The sequence below is a fragment of the Haliotis asinina genome, chromosome 6, assembly GCF_037392515.1.
Source record: "Haliotis asinina isolate JCU_RB_2024 chromosome 6, JCU_Hal_asi_v2, whole genome shotgun sequence".
Classification (NCBI taxonomy): Eukaryota; Metazoa; Mollusca; class Gastropoda; order Lepetellida; family Haliotidae; genus Haliotis; species Haliotis asinina.
In genome coordinates, this window is record NC_090285.1 from 18,629,886 (window position 1) to 18,643,327 (window position 13,442).

Sequence of the window (13,442 nt, forward strand, 5' to 3'; positions counted from 1 at the left end):
AATGTAACAATAATGAGAGTATGAGAAAGATTTAAAAACAAGCTATACGAGATACTGCACATAATTCATATATCTCCATGCGGTGATATGTACCGACACTGACTGCACGTGATATATTGTACTATCAGGTGAAAACTCAGTGTTAGTGAAGATAAATTCCTGAAATCTAAATACGAGCTCTCAAAGTGGCATGCATTATGTTTACAAGTTATTATCTCTCGAAATATTATTTGAATATTGTCTGTGTAATATGCACCAGCTAAATCTTTTAATAGCACGTGGTAAAACCGTCGTATAATGAAGATATGAACGACGTATAGACTTTATTATTTTCAGTGGTGCTGTACAAATGCTAGTGAACCTTCATTCAACAACTGTTTCGTAATACAATATTCAGGTTATTGATTGCTGATCGGTTGCTTGTTTAATCATGTCCAATCCAGTGGCTGATCAATAAATAATACATTGAAATCTGTCGGATCACACCACAGTGACCAATTCTTGAATCATGGCAGATGAACACGTGTAATCAGTATTACATTTTCTGTGCACAACGAATCTGTCTCAGTGATACTGCGACACGACTTGTCTATACCTCGTTTCAGAAAACGTCTAAGGTTGCTTTTATGAGAAACTACACGTATGTTTCTATTAATAGCTACTCCGTTTGCCAGCAGACTGAAATTGCGAAATACACTCGCCTGGAAAAGCGAATTTCGCAATCCGCTAGCCAGGCGATATATAAGGCTCGAGCCTGCGTTGGGTCTTCATTAGAGATGTGATCTTTAACAGACAGGCGCAACGCGCTCGAGTTTAATTCCTACAGATCCGCAGGCACTTCGGGCTGAAAAACACCATAAACATGGTGAGTACTCTTTATCGTTTAACAAGGGATAATCTACACCATGTATAGTCTCCCTCATTACATCGATGAAATTAAAGTGCAATGATTTTATATTTGATCAACTATATTATCCATCGGTACTTGCCTCGTTTGCAGTTTGCGTGAGTTATCTTTTGTTTCTTTGTATATAGGGGGGTGAGTGAGTGAGTTGAGTTTTACGCCGCACTCAGCAATATTCCAGCTATATGGTGGCGGTCTGTAAATAATCGAGTCTGGACCAGACAATCCAGTGATCAACAACATGAGCATCGATCTGCGCAATTGGGAACCGATGACATGTGTCAACCAAGTCAGCGAGTCTGACCACCCGATCCCGTTAGTCGCCTCTTACGACAAGCTGAATCGCCTTCTATGGCAAGCATGGGTTGCTGAAGGCCTATTCTACCCCGGGACCTTCACGGGTCTTTGTATATAGGGGTTTGGGGCGTTGTTTCTGTTTTGTTTTTGTTTTTATTTGTTTTTATTTGTTTTTATTTGTTTTTATTTGTTTTTGTATTTTGTTTTTATTTGTTTTGTTTTGTTTTTTTGGTTTTGTTTTGTCGTTGTTGTTGGAGTTGTTGTTGTTGTTGTTGTTGTTGTTATCGTGTTTGTGATATGAAGTGAATATTAAGCGATGTAAAATAGTAAGGAAGCGATATTCCACGATGGGCATTTTACATTTGTTCTCATGTTACCCGGTGCAATAAGCCTCTCAGACAGATTGGGTTATTCGGGGAAATATTTCAGCGCTTCTTAGCAGTGCTACATTGGACTAGGCGATCTACAGATGAATAGTATTATCATTGTTATTGTTTACTGATTTTAACTATGGTAATGCAGTTTGTATTGTGCTTTGATAGAAATTAACGAACACGTGAATTTTTAATTATTCGTTGATCTAGGACATGCGAAATACATTCAAGAAGACTTTTTCTTCAGCATCAATAGATATCAGTAAATGCTGTTGTCTGTCTAATTCAGATGACTGTTAATTTTTATCTCATATTGTATGACAGTTGATGTATATACTTTATAATGGCAGCCATACTGTTCCAGGTGAATGCTTGTCGTTCACTATGAAAAACCTTAATATCACATCCACCAGAATATTGACCTAAATTCTTAAATCTGATTGTAGTAGGTTTTGCTGAGAGGAATACTTGCAACGCACGTTGAATGGATAGCCTCATGAACAAATTTATTTATTTATTTATTTATTTATTTATTTATTTATTTATTTATTTATTTATTTATTTATTTATTTATTTATTTTGCATTACAAGTCAACGTTGTTTGAAACGTTTTCCCACGCACAGGCCGTCGTGTGATTGCAATGATTAAAGGTTACAAAAATATATATATATATATTTTGAGATGACCCCCGACTTGAAACGCTTAACAGTACACTATACCTGGAGGTAAATATTGTAGCGTTTCAAGTCAGGGGTTACCTCATGTGCATGTGTTTATTGCTCCGGCTTTGGATGTGTTTCAGACACCACAAAAAGCTCCTGCATGCTGTTTTATTCACAAAGACTCAAACTACTCTCCATATTGAAGTTAAGATGGATTTTAAATGGCGATTAAATTATTCGAAATATTTATCGAAATAATATTCGTTTTCCTATCAGGTGATCCTGACAACCGAGCAGAAGATGGAAGTGATGGAGCGGAGAGACAACATCCGTAACATCTCCGTCATCGCCCACGTCGACCACGGCAAGACGACCCTGACCGATTCCCTATTGGCACGCGCAGGGGTGATCTCAGGCTCTCAGGCGGGGGAGAAACATGCGACAGACACACGGGCTGATGAACAGGAAAAAGGCATCACCATCAAATCAACGTAGGCATTTTATTGATAGGTTTCGAACGTATCATTTCATTATCAGAAATATTTAATATGTTACAGTATCATCTGCCTGGACGTAAGAGAACAAGTCACGATGTGTAATTATTTTTTAAAATTAATTTATTTATTTATTTATTTATTTATTTATTTATTTATTTATTTACGTGAGTTCATTTTGCGTCATGCGGCAGTACAGCAGTTATAAAGCGCTAGCCACAATGGTTAACGCGTTTTTCGAAAAAAAAACACAATAAATGTTTATAATCTTTATATCTTCATTTCATATAGCGCAATTTCCCTGTTCTATGACGTCGACGTGGAAACGATGTCGCATGTTCCGGGTGTCAACGCTGACGCCAACAACTTGTTTGTCGTCAACCTCATCGACTCCCAAGGTCACGTGGACTTCTCATCTGAAGTGACGGCAGCGCTCCGAATCACCGACGGCGCAATGGTCGTTGTCGACTGCATCAGTGGTAAGCAGCCAGTTTCTCGATCGTTTGGAGATATCTGACCCGGATTGTGTGTATCAAATTTTGACCAAAAAATTTATTTAGTTTTTATTTATTTATTTTATTCTCTTTTTCGTTTTTGGTAAAACGTTTTATTTAATCCTCTTAAGGGTTCAGGAAGTATTTTTAATTATTTTGGTATATTATCACACATGCAAGTCACGATTTAACATATTTTCCTTACAAGTTCACGTGAACAGAGGTTGCTGATACATTACATGTTTGACAGTATGTTTGTGGTTTCACATAATTCGGGAAAATGGAAAATAGTAGAATTGCCAGCTCTTACTGGCCCTCAATATCTTACGCCTTCCGCTAGAGGCGATTGAAACAAATCGGATATTGAGAATTTCTTGGACCCACGTCATTATACCACTACGGTGTGTGACGCTTATGATGTCAACCATTAGAGTCGATTATAGTTTGGCCGCCATGGATGCTGGAATACTGGCAAATGTAGCATGAAACAAAACTTAATATATCAACGTGAAATGTAGATCAAAATGCCTCCGCGTTCCCGTCAAACTTTGAGTAGTATATATTGAGGGCGTGAGTTTGGTTTTACACAGCTTTTAGTAATAATCAAGCAATACACGGCGGGAACGCTTTTTAGCAACATTCCAGCAGTATCACGGCGGGGAACACCAGAAATGGGCTTCACACATTGTATCCATATAGGAAATTCGAACACGAGTCTTCCGGGTTACGAGCAACAGCTTCAACCACAAGGCTACCCCACCGTCCATAGTTTGTATTGAGAAATAGCCAGATGGTGACCAGTGTTACCTCTTCCTTAGGTGTGTGTGTCCAGACAGAGACTGTCTTGAGACAGGCGTTGGTGGAGAGGATCAAGCCGGTGTTGATGATGAACAAGCTAGACCGGGCCTTCTTCGAGACGCAGTTGGCGCCGGAAGAACTGTACCAGACGCTCAGGAAGATTGTTGAGGATGTGAACGTCATCCTTGCAACGTACGAAGACTCCATGTCTATCATGGGGGACATGACGGTAAGGGATCGGTTACAGTGGTATAATCTGTAGACAGAATACGGTCATCAATATTTCTTAGACTCAACTATTTTGTGGTGGTAAGTGGACGTATGGATAGGACTCGGGTCACAAATCCGTTGAAGTTAAGCACGGGGAGTTCTTGGATGGGTAACTGTGGCAGAGTTTCTAGGGCTTCAGCCTCACCCCACAACGATATGAAACGTTCTGTCACCTTAGGCAAGTGAGTTTGTTCAAAATTGCCTCTGGTCACTCAGCAGGAAATGGGTACCCGGTGGGACAAGCCATTTGAAGTTAAGCACGGGGACGTGTTTGGTAGCTTCACTCCTGAGATTTTCTAGTGCTTCAGTTCTATCCCACAACGAAACACATGTGATACATATACTTTTACCTTAGGCAAGTGAGTTTGTTCAATTTATCTCTGTTCGCACAGCAGAAAATGGGTACCCGGTGGAATAAGTCATGTGACTATAAACCGAGGTAGTTATACGGGGTAGTAATTATCCTGGGCTATGAGCATGCTGTCGATGTGGAGTTATTATACATGGACTAATTATCAAATTAACATTATAGATTATTATTATTACCAACACACTGTAATTTTACTTCCTAACAACAAATGTTCGGGACATCTGTTCGCACATACAGTCAAATGGTCAGTTAGGTACATATTCGTTTATCCTTCCATTTGTTACACCGCAAGAATTTTACTGTCCAGATTAAGAGCTCTCGTTGCCTGATAACATGAAACATGAATTCAAACACTTTCCTGAATGTAAAACTGTAATTTGAACAAAACTGTTTATTTATAATTTCTATATACACAGGTTTTATGTGAGCTTGTTATCCATGCCAGTGTTATCATGGTCATCAAACTGTCGTAGCGCTACGAGCGTTTCATGGATCGGGCCTCAGGGTCCCTATCCTCAAAGTGTTTGTAACATTACGACGTGTCGTAACTCTGTAGTGACTCACTGACTTGCGAATGTTGCAGCGCTAAGAACCTTTTGTGGATCAGGAACCATGTTCTTATGTTCACATTTCATTGTCTGACAGTTGAGTCCAGCCAAAGGTAACGTCTCCATGGGCTCCGGCCTGCAGGGCTGGGGCTTCAACCTGCGGCAGTTCGCCCGGATGTACGTCAAGAAGTTCGGAGTTAAGGAGGAGAAGATGATGTCCCGTCTATGGGGAGACAACTTCTACGACCCCACGACCAAGAGGTGGCGCTCCGAAAAGGGAGAGAGTGGAGAGAGGGGTTTTAACAAGTTCGTGGTGGAACCTTTGTTCAAGGTTTGCAAAATATCTTACATTGACGCAAATACTATACAATCAAAGTGAAAACCGATCGTCTTGCGTGTTATGGCTGTATATGGATGCCAGATTCGTGTCATTTTCATTCAAGTAAGAGCAGACTTTTCGCCTGACTTAAGGACATCTTGATTTCACTGTTAAACATTTGCCTGTTTGTCGCCAGGTTCTGTCTTTGGCAAAGGCTGGAGAGAAGGAGCAGACGAGAAATCTTTTGGAGAGGCTTAACGTGAAGGTCAAGGGCGAAGACATGGATCTGGAGGGTAAGGAGTTCATGCGTGGCATGATGAAGAAGTGGCTGCCAGCAGCTGACGCCATGTTGGACATGATCCTCACCCATCTGCCGGCTCAGAGATACAGGACGGCTGTGCTCTACGAAGGACCGCAGGATGATGTTGTTGCGATTGGTAGGTTCTTTGTGGAGATTCACAACCCTCCTCAAATGTCAGAAAGTGACAAACTCGCCCACCACACTAGTTTCATATATCGGCTATAAACCCCTACAGTAAGGAGTTTCAATACAAGGTCAGATTACCTATGTCGGACTGCTTCACAAAACAAATACATTCATCTGGAATACCTCAATTGCTTTTTGAATGTGCCTTCAGGAATGAAGAACTGTGATCCTGAGGCGCCCCTGATGCTGTATGTGTCCAAGATGGTCCCGTCTACGGACAAGGGCCGCTTCTACGCCATAGGCAGGGTGTTCTCCGGCCGGACCTTCACGGGTCAAAAGGTTCGCATCATGGGCCCCAACTACAACCCGAACGTGGAGAAGAAGACAGACTACTACGACAAGAACATCGCCAGGTAGGCAGATTCCAGTCATATTGTGATCGGAATACATGTGATCATACTGATTGAGACAGATGATGTTTCAAGGAGTTCTTTGAAGATCATTCAGAAGCGATGGACTTAAGCCAAAGAGTCTATTTAGACATCAACTTCTTTATTTGTAAACACTACGTTTTGGAAAAAAACTGTTGACAGTCTTTCTTCATGAGATCAGTCCTTTCTCAGTACTATATACTCATGTATGTCAGTAGTGTATGTGTCACAGTTTTCGAGCGATGGGGTAGCCTAATGTTCACTCGTCACGTCGGAGGCCAGAGTTCGATTCCCCACATGGTCACAATGAGTGAAGACCATACATTTCTAGTGTCCTCCGCCATAATATTGCTGGAATATTGCTAAAAGCGGGGTAAAACTAAACCCACTCACTGCGTATAGCTGACAGCAGATTAACCAATGAAGCTGCATTAATTCAAAACGACAGTTTTCGCAATTAATAGACAATGACTGGGAATCTTGGAATGTTTTATGAAAGCTTTCCTGATCCTTTTTTATAGTTTGGTTCTTTCATTGATCTGTAATTCAACCAATAATAGACACTATTTACTGATTGAATCAGGCTTTTGGAATCTTGAAGTCTTTTTAGAACGTTTTGCTGATCTGGAATCTGTGTTGATGATAAAAATGTCACAACCTGAATCTTTGATGTTGTTCATTTTCTTTTCATAGTTGTTATTTATCAAATAACATGAATCGAGCTTGTTAAGCAGTGAATGTAAATTAGTTGACGATGTGTTGATTACGATGCTATGTTTGTATCTCTCTGTCAATATGTTCACAGCACTGCTATAATGATGGGAGGAACGGTTCTCCGTGTGGACAGTGTGCAGTGCGGCAATCTGGTCGGACTGGTTGGTATTGACAAGTATCTTCTAAAGACAGGAACAATCACTACCTACATGCAGGCTCACCAGCTCAAGGTAAAACTATTGTCTTCTTTTTATTAACTGGCGGGGTGGGGGTAGCCTAATGAGATGAATGTCCCTTTACAACGTCCGGGTCATAGACGAATTGGGTTTAGAACGTAAGTGAAGATAAGCCCTCGCTATGCACTTTACAACATTACGTTAGTGTGTTCGAAATACTTCCTGTACTGACAATGTTTGTCGTCTTTTATAGAATCCTGTTTAAAAATGTGCTGAGTGTGTATATTTGTTCCAGGTTCTGAAGTTTTCCGTGAGTCCGGTGGTGCGTGTCGCCGTGGACGTGGTCAACCCAGCCGACTTGCCGCGTCTGGTGGAAGGACTGAAGCGGCTGTCCAAGGCTGACCCTATGGTGCAGTGCAACTCTGAGGAGGGGCAGCACATCGTGGCGGGGGCGGGGGAGCTTCATCTTGAGATCTGCCTCCAGGACCTGGAGAAGGACTACGCCTGTGTCCCGATCACGGTGAGTTGTTATTCTACATTAACAACAGACGTCATATCACCTGTCACCACGAATCGGGCTTTGTCTGGAGTAAAGGTAGCCAGGGGTAGCCACTTTCCTTTTCTTGAAGTTAAATGGATAAAACTAATTTGCGTTTACAGATGTTTTCTGATGTGGACAGAGATATGGGTGGAGATTAGAAGCCTTTACTTTTTGTCACTTTCATGAATTCCTGTATGAATTCAAGAGACACAGATTAGTCTGAGTCCTATTATGACAAATTCCTGGAAAGAAACGAGGCATTCCCTGGCATTGTGAATTTCCGCAACTCGAACATCGTCAGTAGAATTTAATACCGAGTCCTGATTACTAATTTTGAAATTCATGTTCAAGAAATCCGAGCCAGTGGTGAGCTATCGGGAGACGGTGAGCGCCGAGTCAGACAGAGTGTGTCTGGCTAAAACTTCCAATAAGCTGTGCCGGCTGTACATGACTGCAGCGCCATTGCCGGAAGGACTCGCTGAAGAGATTGACGAGGTATGCGGAACATGTGATCGAATTATTCTGCAGTAATATCCCATGCAACTGTTCCTTTTTATCACTATTACAAATAATTACAGACATCAATGATTATTTTTAGTCCCATCAACCTGCACCCACCCTCTGCACATCTTCCCCAACTAAATAAAAGCAAAGAAGGTTACACTGGTGAACTGATCTTCCCTAGGAATATTTCAATATGTTCTACCATTATTTTTCCAGAACACCGTAACAGCAGTACAGGAAAGCAAGGAACGTGCGCGTTATCTTGCCGACCGTTTCGACTTTGACTTGAACGAGGGAAGGAAAATCTGGAGTTTCGGCCCCGCCGGAAGTGGCCCTAACATGCTCGTGGACAAATCTCGAGCAGTGCAGTATTTGCAGGACATCCGGGACAGCGTTGTGGCTGGCTTCCAGTGGGGTTCGTCAGAGGGAGTTCTCTGTGAAGAGACCGTACGTGGGGTCCAGTACAACATCGTGGACGCCAACATCCACCGTGACCCAAGTCACAGACGTGGAGGTCAGATCATACCTGCCACCAGACGATGCATGATGGCCGCCATGTTGACAGCCAAACCGAGGCTGATGGAGCCCATGTTTCTCGTTAGTGTCGAGGTGAGTATTGTGGAACTGTGACCTACAAACGTCAGTGAGTGGGCTGGGTTTTGCGCCGCTTTAAGCAATATTCCAGCAATATCAGGAAAACGTTTTAACCCCTGGGCTTGCCCATCAGCCCTTGACGTGCTTAAACTCACAATTATCATCAGTGAAATAAAACAGATGTGTGAAGTAGTAGTTGTATAAGTGAAGTTTTTATTTTACGGCGTAAATTAAGCATCTCCTTGTTGTTTTTCAGTGTAACGAGTCAGTGGCCGGCTCCGTTTTCAATGTGTTAGCGAAGAGACGAGGTCTGATTGTTGAAGAGATCCATCATCCAGGCAATCCAATGTGCACCATCAAGGCACACATGCCTGTCAACGAGTCGTTTGGTGAGTTATGAATAATTTTCATCACTCACAGTTCTCAGACATTAATACTACTAAAGAACAGAGCCAACAGGTTGTGGGTGCCCACCCACCATACTGCAGGCAATGGTCCTGTTTGCTATATTGTTCTAAGTGAAGTGTGTTAGTGACGGGGTATGGTCGTACGCTGTTTCAGCAAAGTCAAAGCGAGGGGAACACCTCAAATGGGGTTCACACGTTGCACCCACGTGGGCCATCGAATCCACCTCATGAGCGAACCCTTTAACTTCTAGGCTGCTTATGTGTGCGTGCGTGCGCGTGTGCTTGTGTGTTTGAAATTGGTTCCCACATGTTTGTAAAGGGCAGACCTATGACCAGTTTCATGACGGAGTTTTGACTCGCTCTCCCAAGTATTCGACATTCTTGGTCTCTGAAGGCAGCGTTGTGTTTCAAAAGCTTATTGCAGTATATTTTGTTAAAACTGATCTTCAATACAATGTTTTCGTGTTTGATAGAATTCTCCATATGTATTAACCAACAGCCTCCTTATCTCCATTGCAATCTTCCAGGTTTTACTAGTGCGTTGAGGGCCCATACAGGTGGACAAGCATTCCCACAATGCCTCTTTGACCACTGGCAACTACTTCCGGGTGACCCGACTGACCCAACGTCACGGGCTGGACAGGAAGTGTTGGACATCCGCTCGAGGAAACAGATAGCAGCTTCGATACTCCCTCTCGAGAACTATTTGGACAAACTTTAGACTGTTTAAGTATTTGGTCATATTTAGCACAGACGGGGAACAGGTTCTGAAAGTTTGGTTTGATTTGTTTCTTATAATTCAACACGCATTAAGGGACTAGTCCTTTGTTACCTTTAGGGATGAGGACAAAATTATGTATGATAGTCCCTTGAAGGGGGTTGGAAGAGCACCATAGAGGTTCTTTAATTTTAGTACGTTAGAACATCAGGGACAAACACAAAATCCTCCTCTACCACCCCATAAGAAATAATCGGTCCGTTGTTCAATTACAAATATGTTCACATGTATCGAAATAATTTATGATCGATACGTTCTCTTCTTTGTCATCTTTAAGGTAAATATGAAAACGTAATATATTAACTGGGAAAACGTGCTGTGTTGGATTCATTGTACTAAACAAAATGTTATGCACAGATAAATCCCCTTCATCCTTTTGCATTTTTCGTTAAAACTGTTTCATGAACAGTTTCCATGCGGGGGGCTTAGTAATGAGCCTCCGTTTTGTGAAGGGACATTTTAAGACGCAGTGTTCTAATTTTGTTAAACTCTACGTTCCTCGCTGTAAATAAGACCAAATCCAAAGTGTGATTTTCAACAAGAAAATGTACGGTCAAAGTTATAGATGTTTCTGAAAAGGAAATATGACAAGAAAATAAAAACGAGATGAACACTTCTGATTCTTATTTGTTATTGAGATCGTTTCATACAATCCCTGTATTGTCTGGTCCAGTCTTGATTATATACAGACCACCGCCATATAGCTGGAATATTGCTGAGTGCGGCGTAAAACTAAACTCACTCACACAGTCATTGGCCACATGCAATATGAACTTAATACCTATCAGCTATAGACCATAAACATAATAAATTGCTTTATGGCTCGTGCACATGAGTTCTGTCTCTGCCACATTGTGTAATTACACAGGCAGGTAGGTGTGATACGTGTACACGTGACATGCCATTATGTCTTTGGGTTGCAAAAAAAGTGCATCTAAACTAGTATCCAAAAGAAACGATACCACTTGTTTGCAACGACATAAAATGAAAACAGAACAATAGACACGGTTAAGATTGGTGTTATTCTTTTGATAAATCATTTCTCAATATCTGTAAACGAATTCATTGCGGTCACATTTGAACACTGAATTTGACAAGACTTTAAAGATGGGTGGGGTCGAAAAATGAACATTTCCCTAGAGCACTAATCAGAGAAACAATATGAAATGTCAACTGAAACGTCTCAAAGTCAAGTCAGTAGCGGGTATGTCCACCATCAGCCTCAATACACGCCAGAACACGCCTGCGGATTGATGACGTCAAACGTCTGATGACGGTGGGAGTGATGCGTTGCCATTCCTCGAGAAGATATCGTTCCCAGTCCTGAACGTTGACTGGAGACTGATGGCGACGTCGGATTTGCCGATCGAGGTGGTCCCATAAGTGTTCGATGGGATTCATGTCCGGTGGACATGTAGGCCATGGCGAAACCTGTATGTTGGCGTTGTTAAGGAAGTCCTGTGTCAATCTTGCTGTGTGTGGCCTTGCATTGTCCTGTTGGAATATTAATCCACGAGGTTGATGCTGAAGAAAGGGCACCACAACAGGTCGTAAGATGTCATCACGATAACGTTGCGCATTCAGATTTCCACGAACTACGACAAGCCTTGTCTTGACGTCACCACATATGCCATCCCAAACATTAACGTTGCCAGCGTCGGACTCACCTGGCCCACATCAATCTGTCGTGTCGATGTCGAGGCGTAAGGAGCAGTTGGGATGACGGGGCAGGATACCATACTGCCGTAGTCTCCTGTAGACAGTCTGTCGACTGATCCGGTGACCCAGTGCTGTAACCGCCGTGGACGTCGCTGTTGCGGTGCGGTTCCTCAGGTGAATTACCCGGATGTAACGATCTTCACCGAGTTTGGTTACTCGTGGTCTTCCACTCCTGGGCCTGTCTGACGTGTGACCTGTCTGTCGTAGCCGCTGCATCAATCTGGTGATGGTGATGCGTGCGCAGCCTAACCTTCTGGCGACGTCGACGTGTGACGCTCCTTCTTGGATCATTCCATCTCTCTCTCTCTCTCTCTCTCTCTCTCTCTCTCTGTGTGTGTGTGGCTGTCAAACGTGACATGTCTTGTGTTCCTTTTGTTGCTGTGATATCAACGGATAGACCCATCCGTTTTATACAGTTTTAATGCACGTGCAGAACATGCTAGAACGAGAAACGTCACTTTCACGACATTTACGTTTTTCCCGTAAGTGGTAAAGTGTTCCCGAGATTTTACATCAAATACGGTTTGTTTGGGATATGCAATGCGGATTGGCTCGTTTTTGTAAAACAAAATCACTTAGTAATAAACTAATTTGAAAAAAAAGTTGGTATCGTTTCTTTTGGACACTAGTTTGTTTTCATCGGATTACTGGATTGGACGGAAATCGTTGCAAACTCAGATTGTCAGCTTCAAGATCTGCTTTGTACTTTGACGAACGACAGTTTCTAGACACGCAGTAGTTCACCATATCAGCATTTGTTGATTGCATGGATCGAACGCAAATGCACAGAGCATGTATTTACAAAACCCAAGAACAAACCTGATCTTAAGCTTGTCCATTTTGCTAAAACCAATGAAATTATTTATATCATTGACGTTTCTAACCCTTTTGGGACCAATGTGATAGGCAAGATTCAGGAAAGCATTGATAAATATGCGGATATCGCCCTTGAAATGTTTCACTTGTATCTCAAGTACTCTGTCGTCAGCTTACCGGCCTGACTGTGCCAGGATCACCGAACCCTCTCTGCTACATTTTCATCTTAATCTGTAAAACCTAATAATAATTATTTATTACCGTGTCATATGTTAATATGGTAATACCCTGGGCACTTTACTTCATACAAACACCGAGTCAGTTCTTGCCTAAATGACACCAGATACATACATGCATACACACACACACACGCACACACACACGCACGCACACACACACACACACACACACACACACACACACACACACGCACGCACGCACGCACGCACACACATACATACATACATACATACATCACGCCCATTCACTTTTCATGCTGAATGCTAATAGCCACTTTCTCAACTCTCGTACAGTATTTAACACACGTTTAAGAGACACTTGGTAACATGCAACTAATCAAGGAAAGAATAAAATACATTCAAATATGCAGAAAGAAACGCTCATTCACATACAAGTCACATAGATTGTGGTGGTATATATACTAGGCACATAAAGAACGTGTGCATAAAAAAATCCAAAATCGAAAATTATCAAACCTGTGTAGACACATGAGGATTTAAACTCAGAGACAAGTGACATGAGTCTAACATGCCAAGTTCCGTGACGTCTGTGGTTTTGTCCTTG

General features: G+C 42.1%; 1 protein-coding gene across 1 annotated transcript; it reads left to right on the top strand.

Annotated features, from left to right (window-relative positions):
- The first annotated feature begins 680 nt into the window (after positions 1-680).
- LOC137287288 (translation elongation factor 2-like) lies at positions 681-10,719 on the top strand. The gene is made up of 13 exons (XM_067819525.1): positions 681-865; positions 2,515-2,729; positions 3,024-3,211; positions 4,045-4,253; positions 5,310-5,543; positions 5,728-5,968; positions 6,170-6,371; positions 7,195-7,333; positions 7,575-7,799; positions 8,172-8,315; positions 8,541-8,933; positions 9,175-9,307; positions 9,853-10,719. The coding sequence occupies exons 1-13, from the start codon at positions 863-865 to the stop codon at positions 10,044-10,046; spliced, it is 2,520 nt and encodes an 839-aa protein (XP_067675626.1). The 5' UTR covers positions 681-862; the 3' UTR covers positions 10,047-10,719.
- Positions 10,720-13,442: the final 2,723 nt, after the last annotated feature.

Excerpts from the sequence above, each read along its gene's own strand:
- LOC137287288 (XM_067819525.1), top strand. Across the intron at positions 2,730-3,023 it reads GGCATCACCATCAAATCAAC|CGCAATTTCCCTGTTCTATG; the intron begins GTAGGCATTTTA and ends CATTTCATATAG. Across the intron at positions 7,800-8,171 it reads ACGCCTGTGTCCCGATCACG|AAATCCGAGCCAGTGGTGAG; the intron begins GTGAGTTGTTAT and ends TTCATGTTCAAG.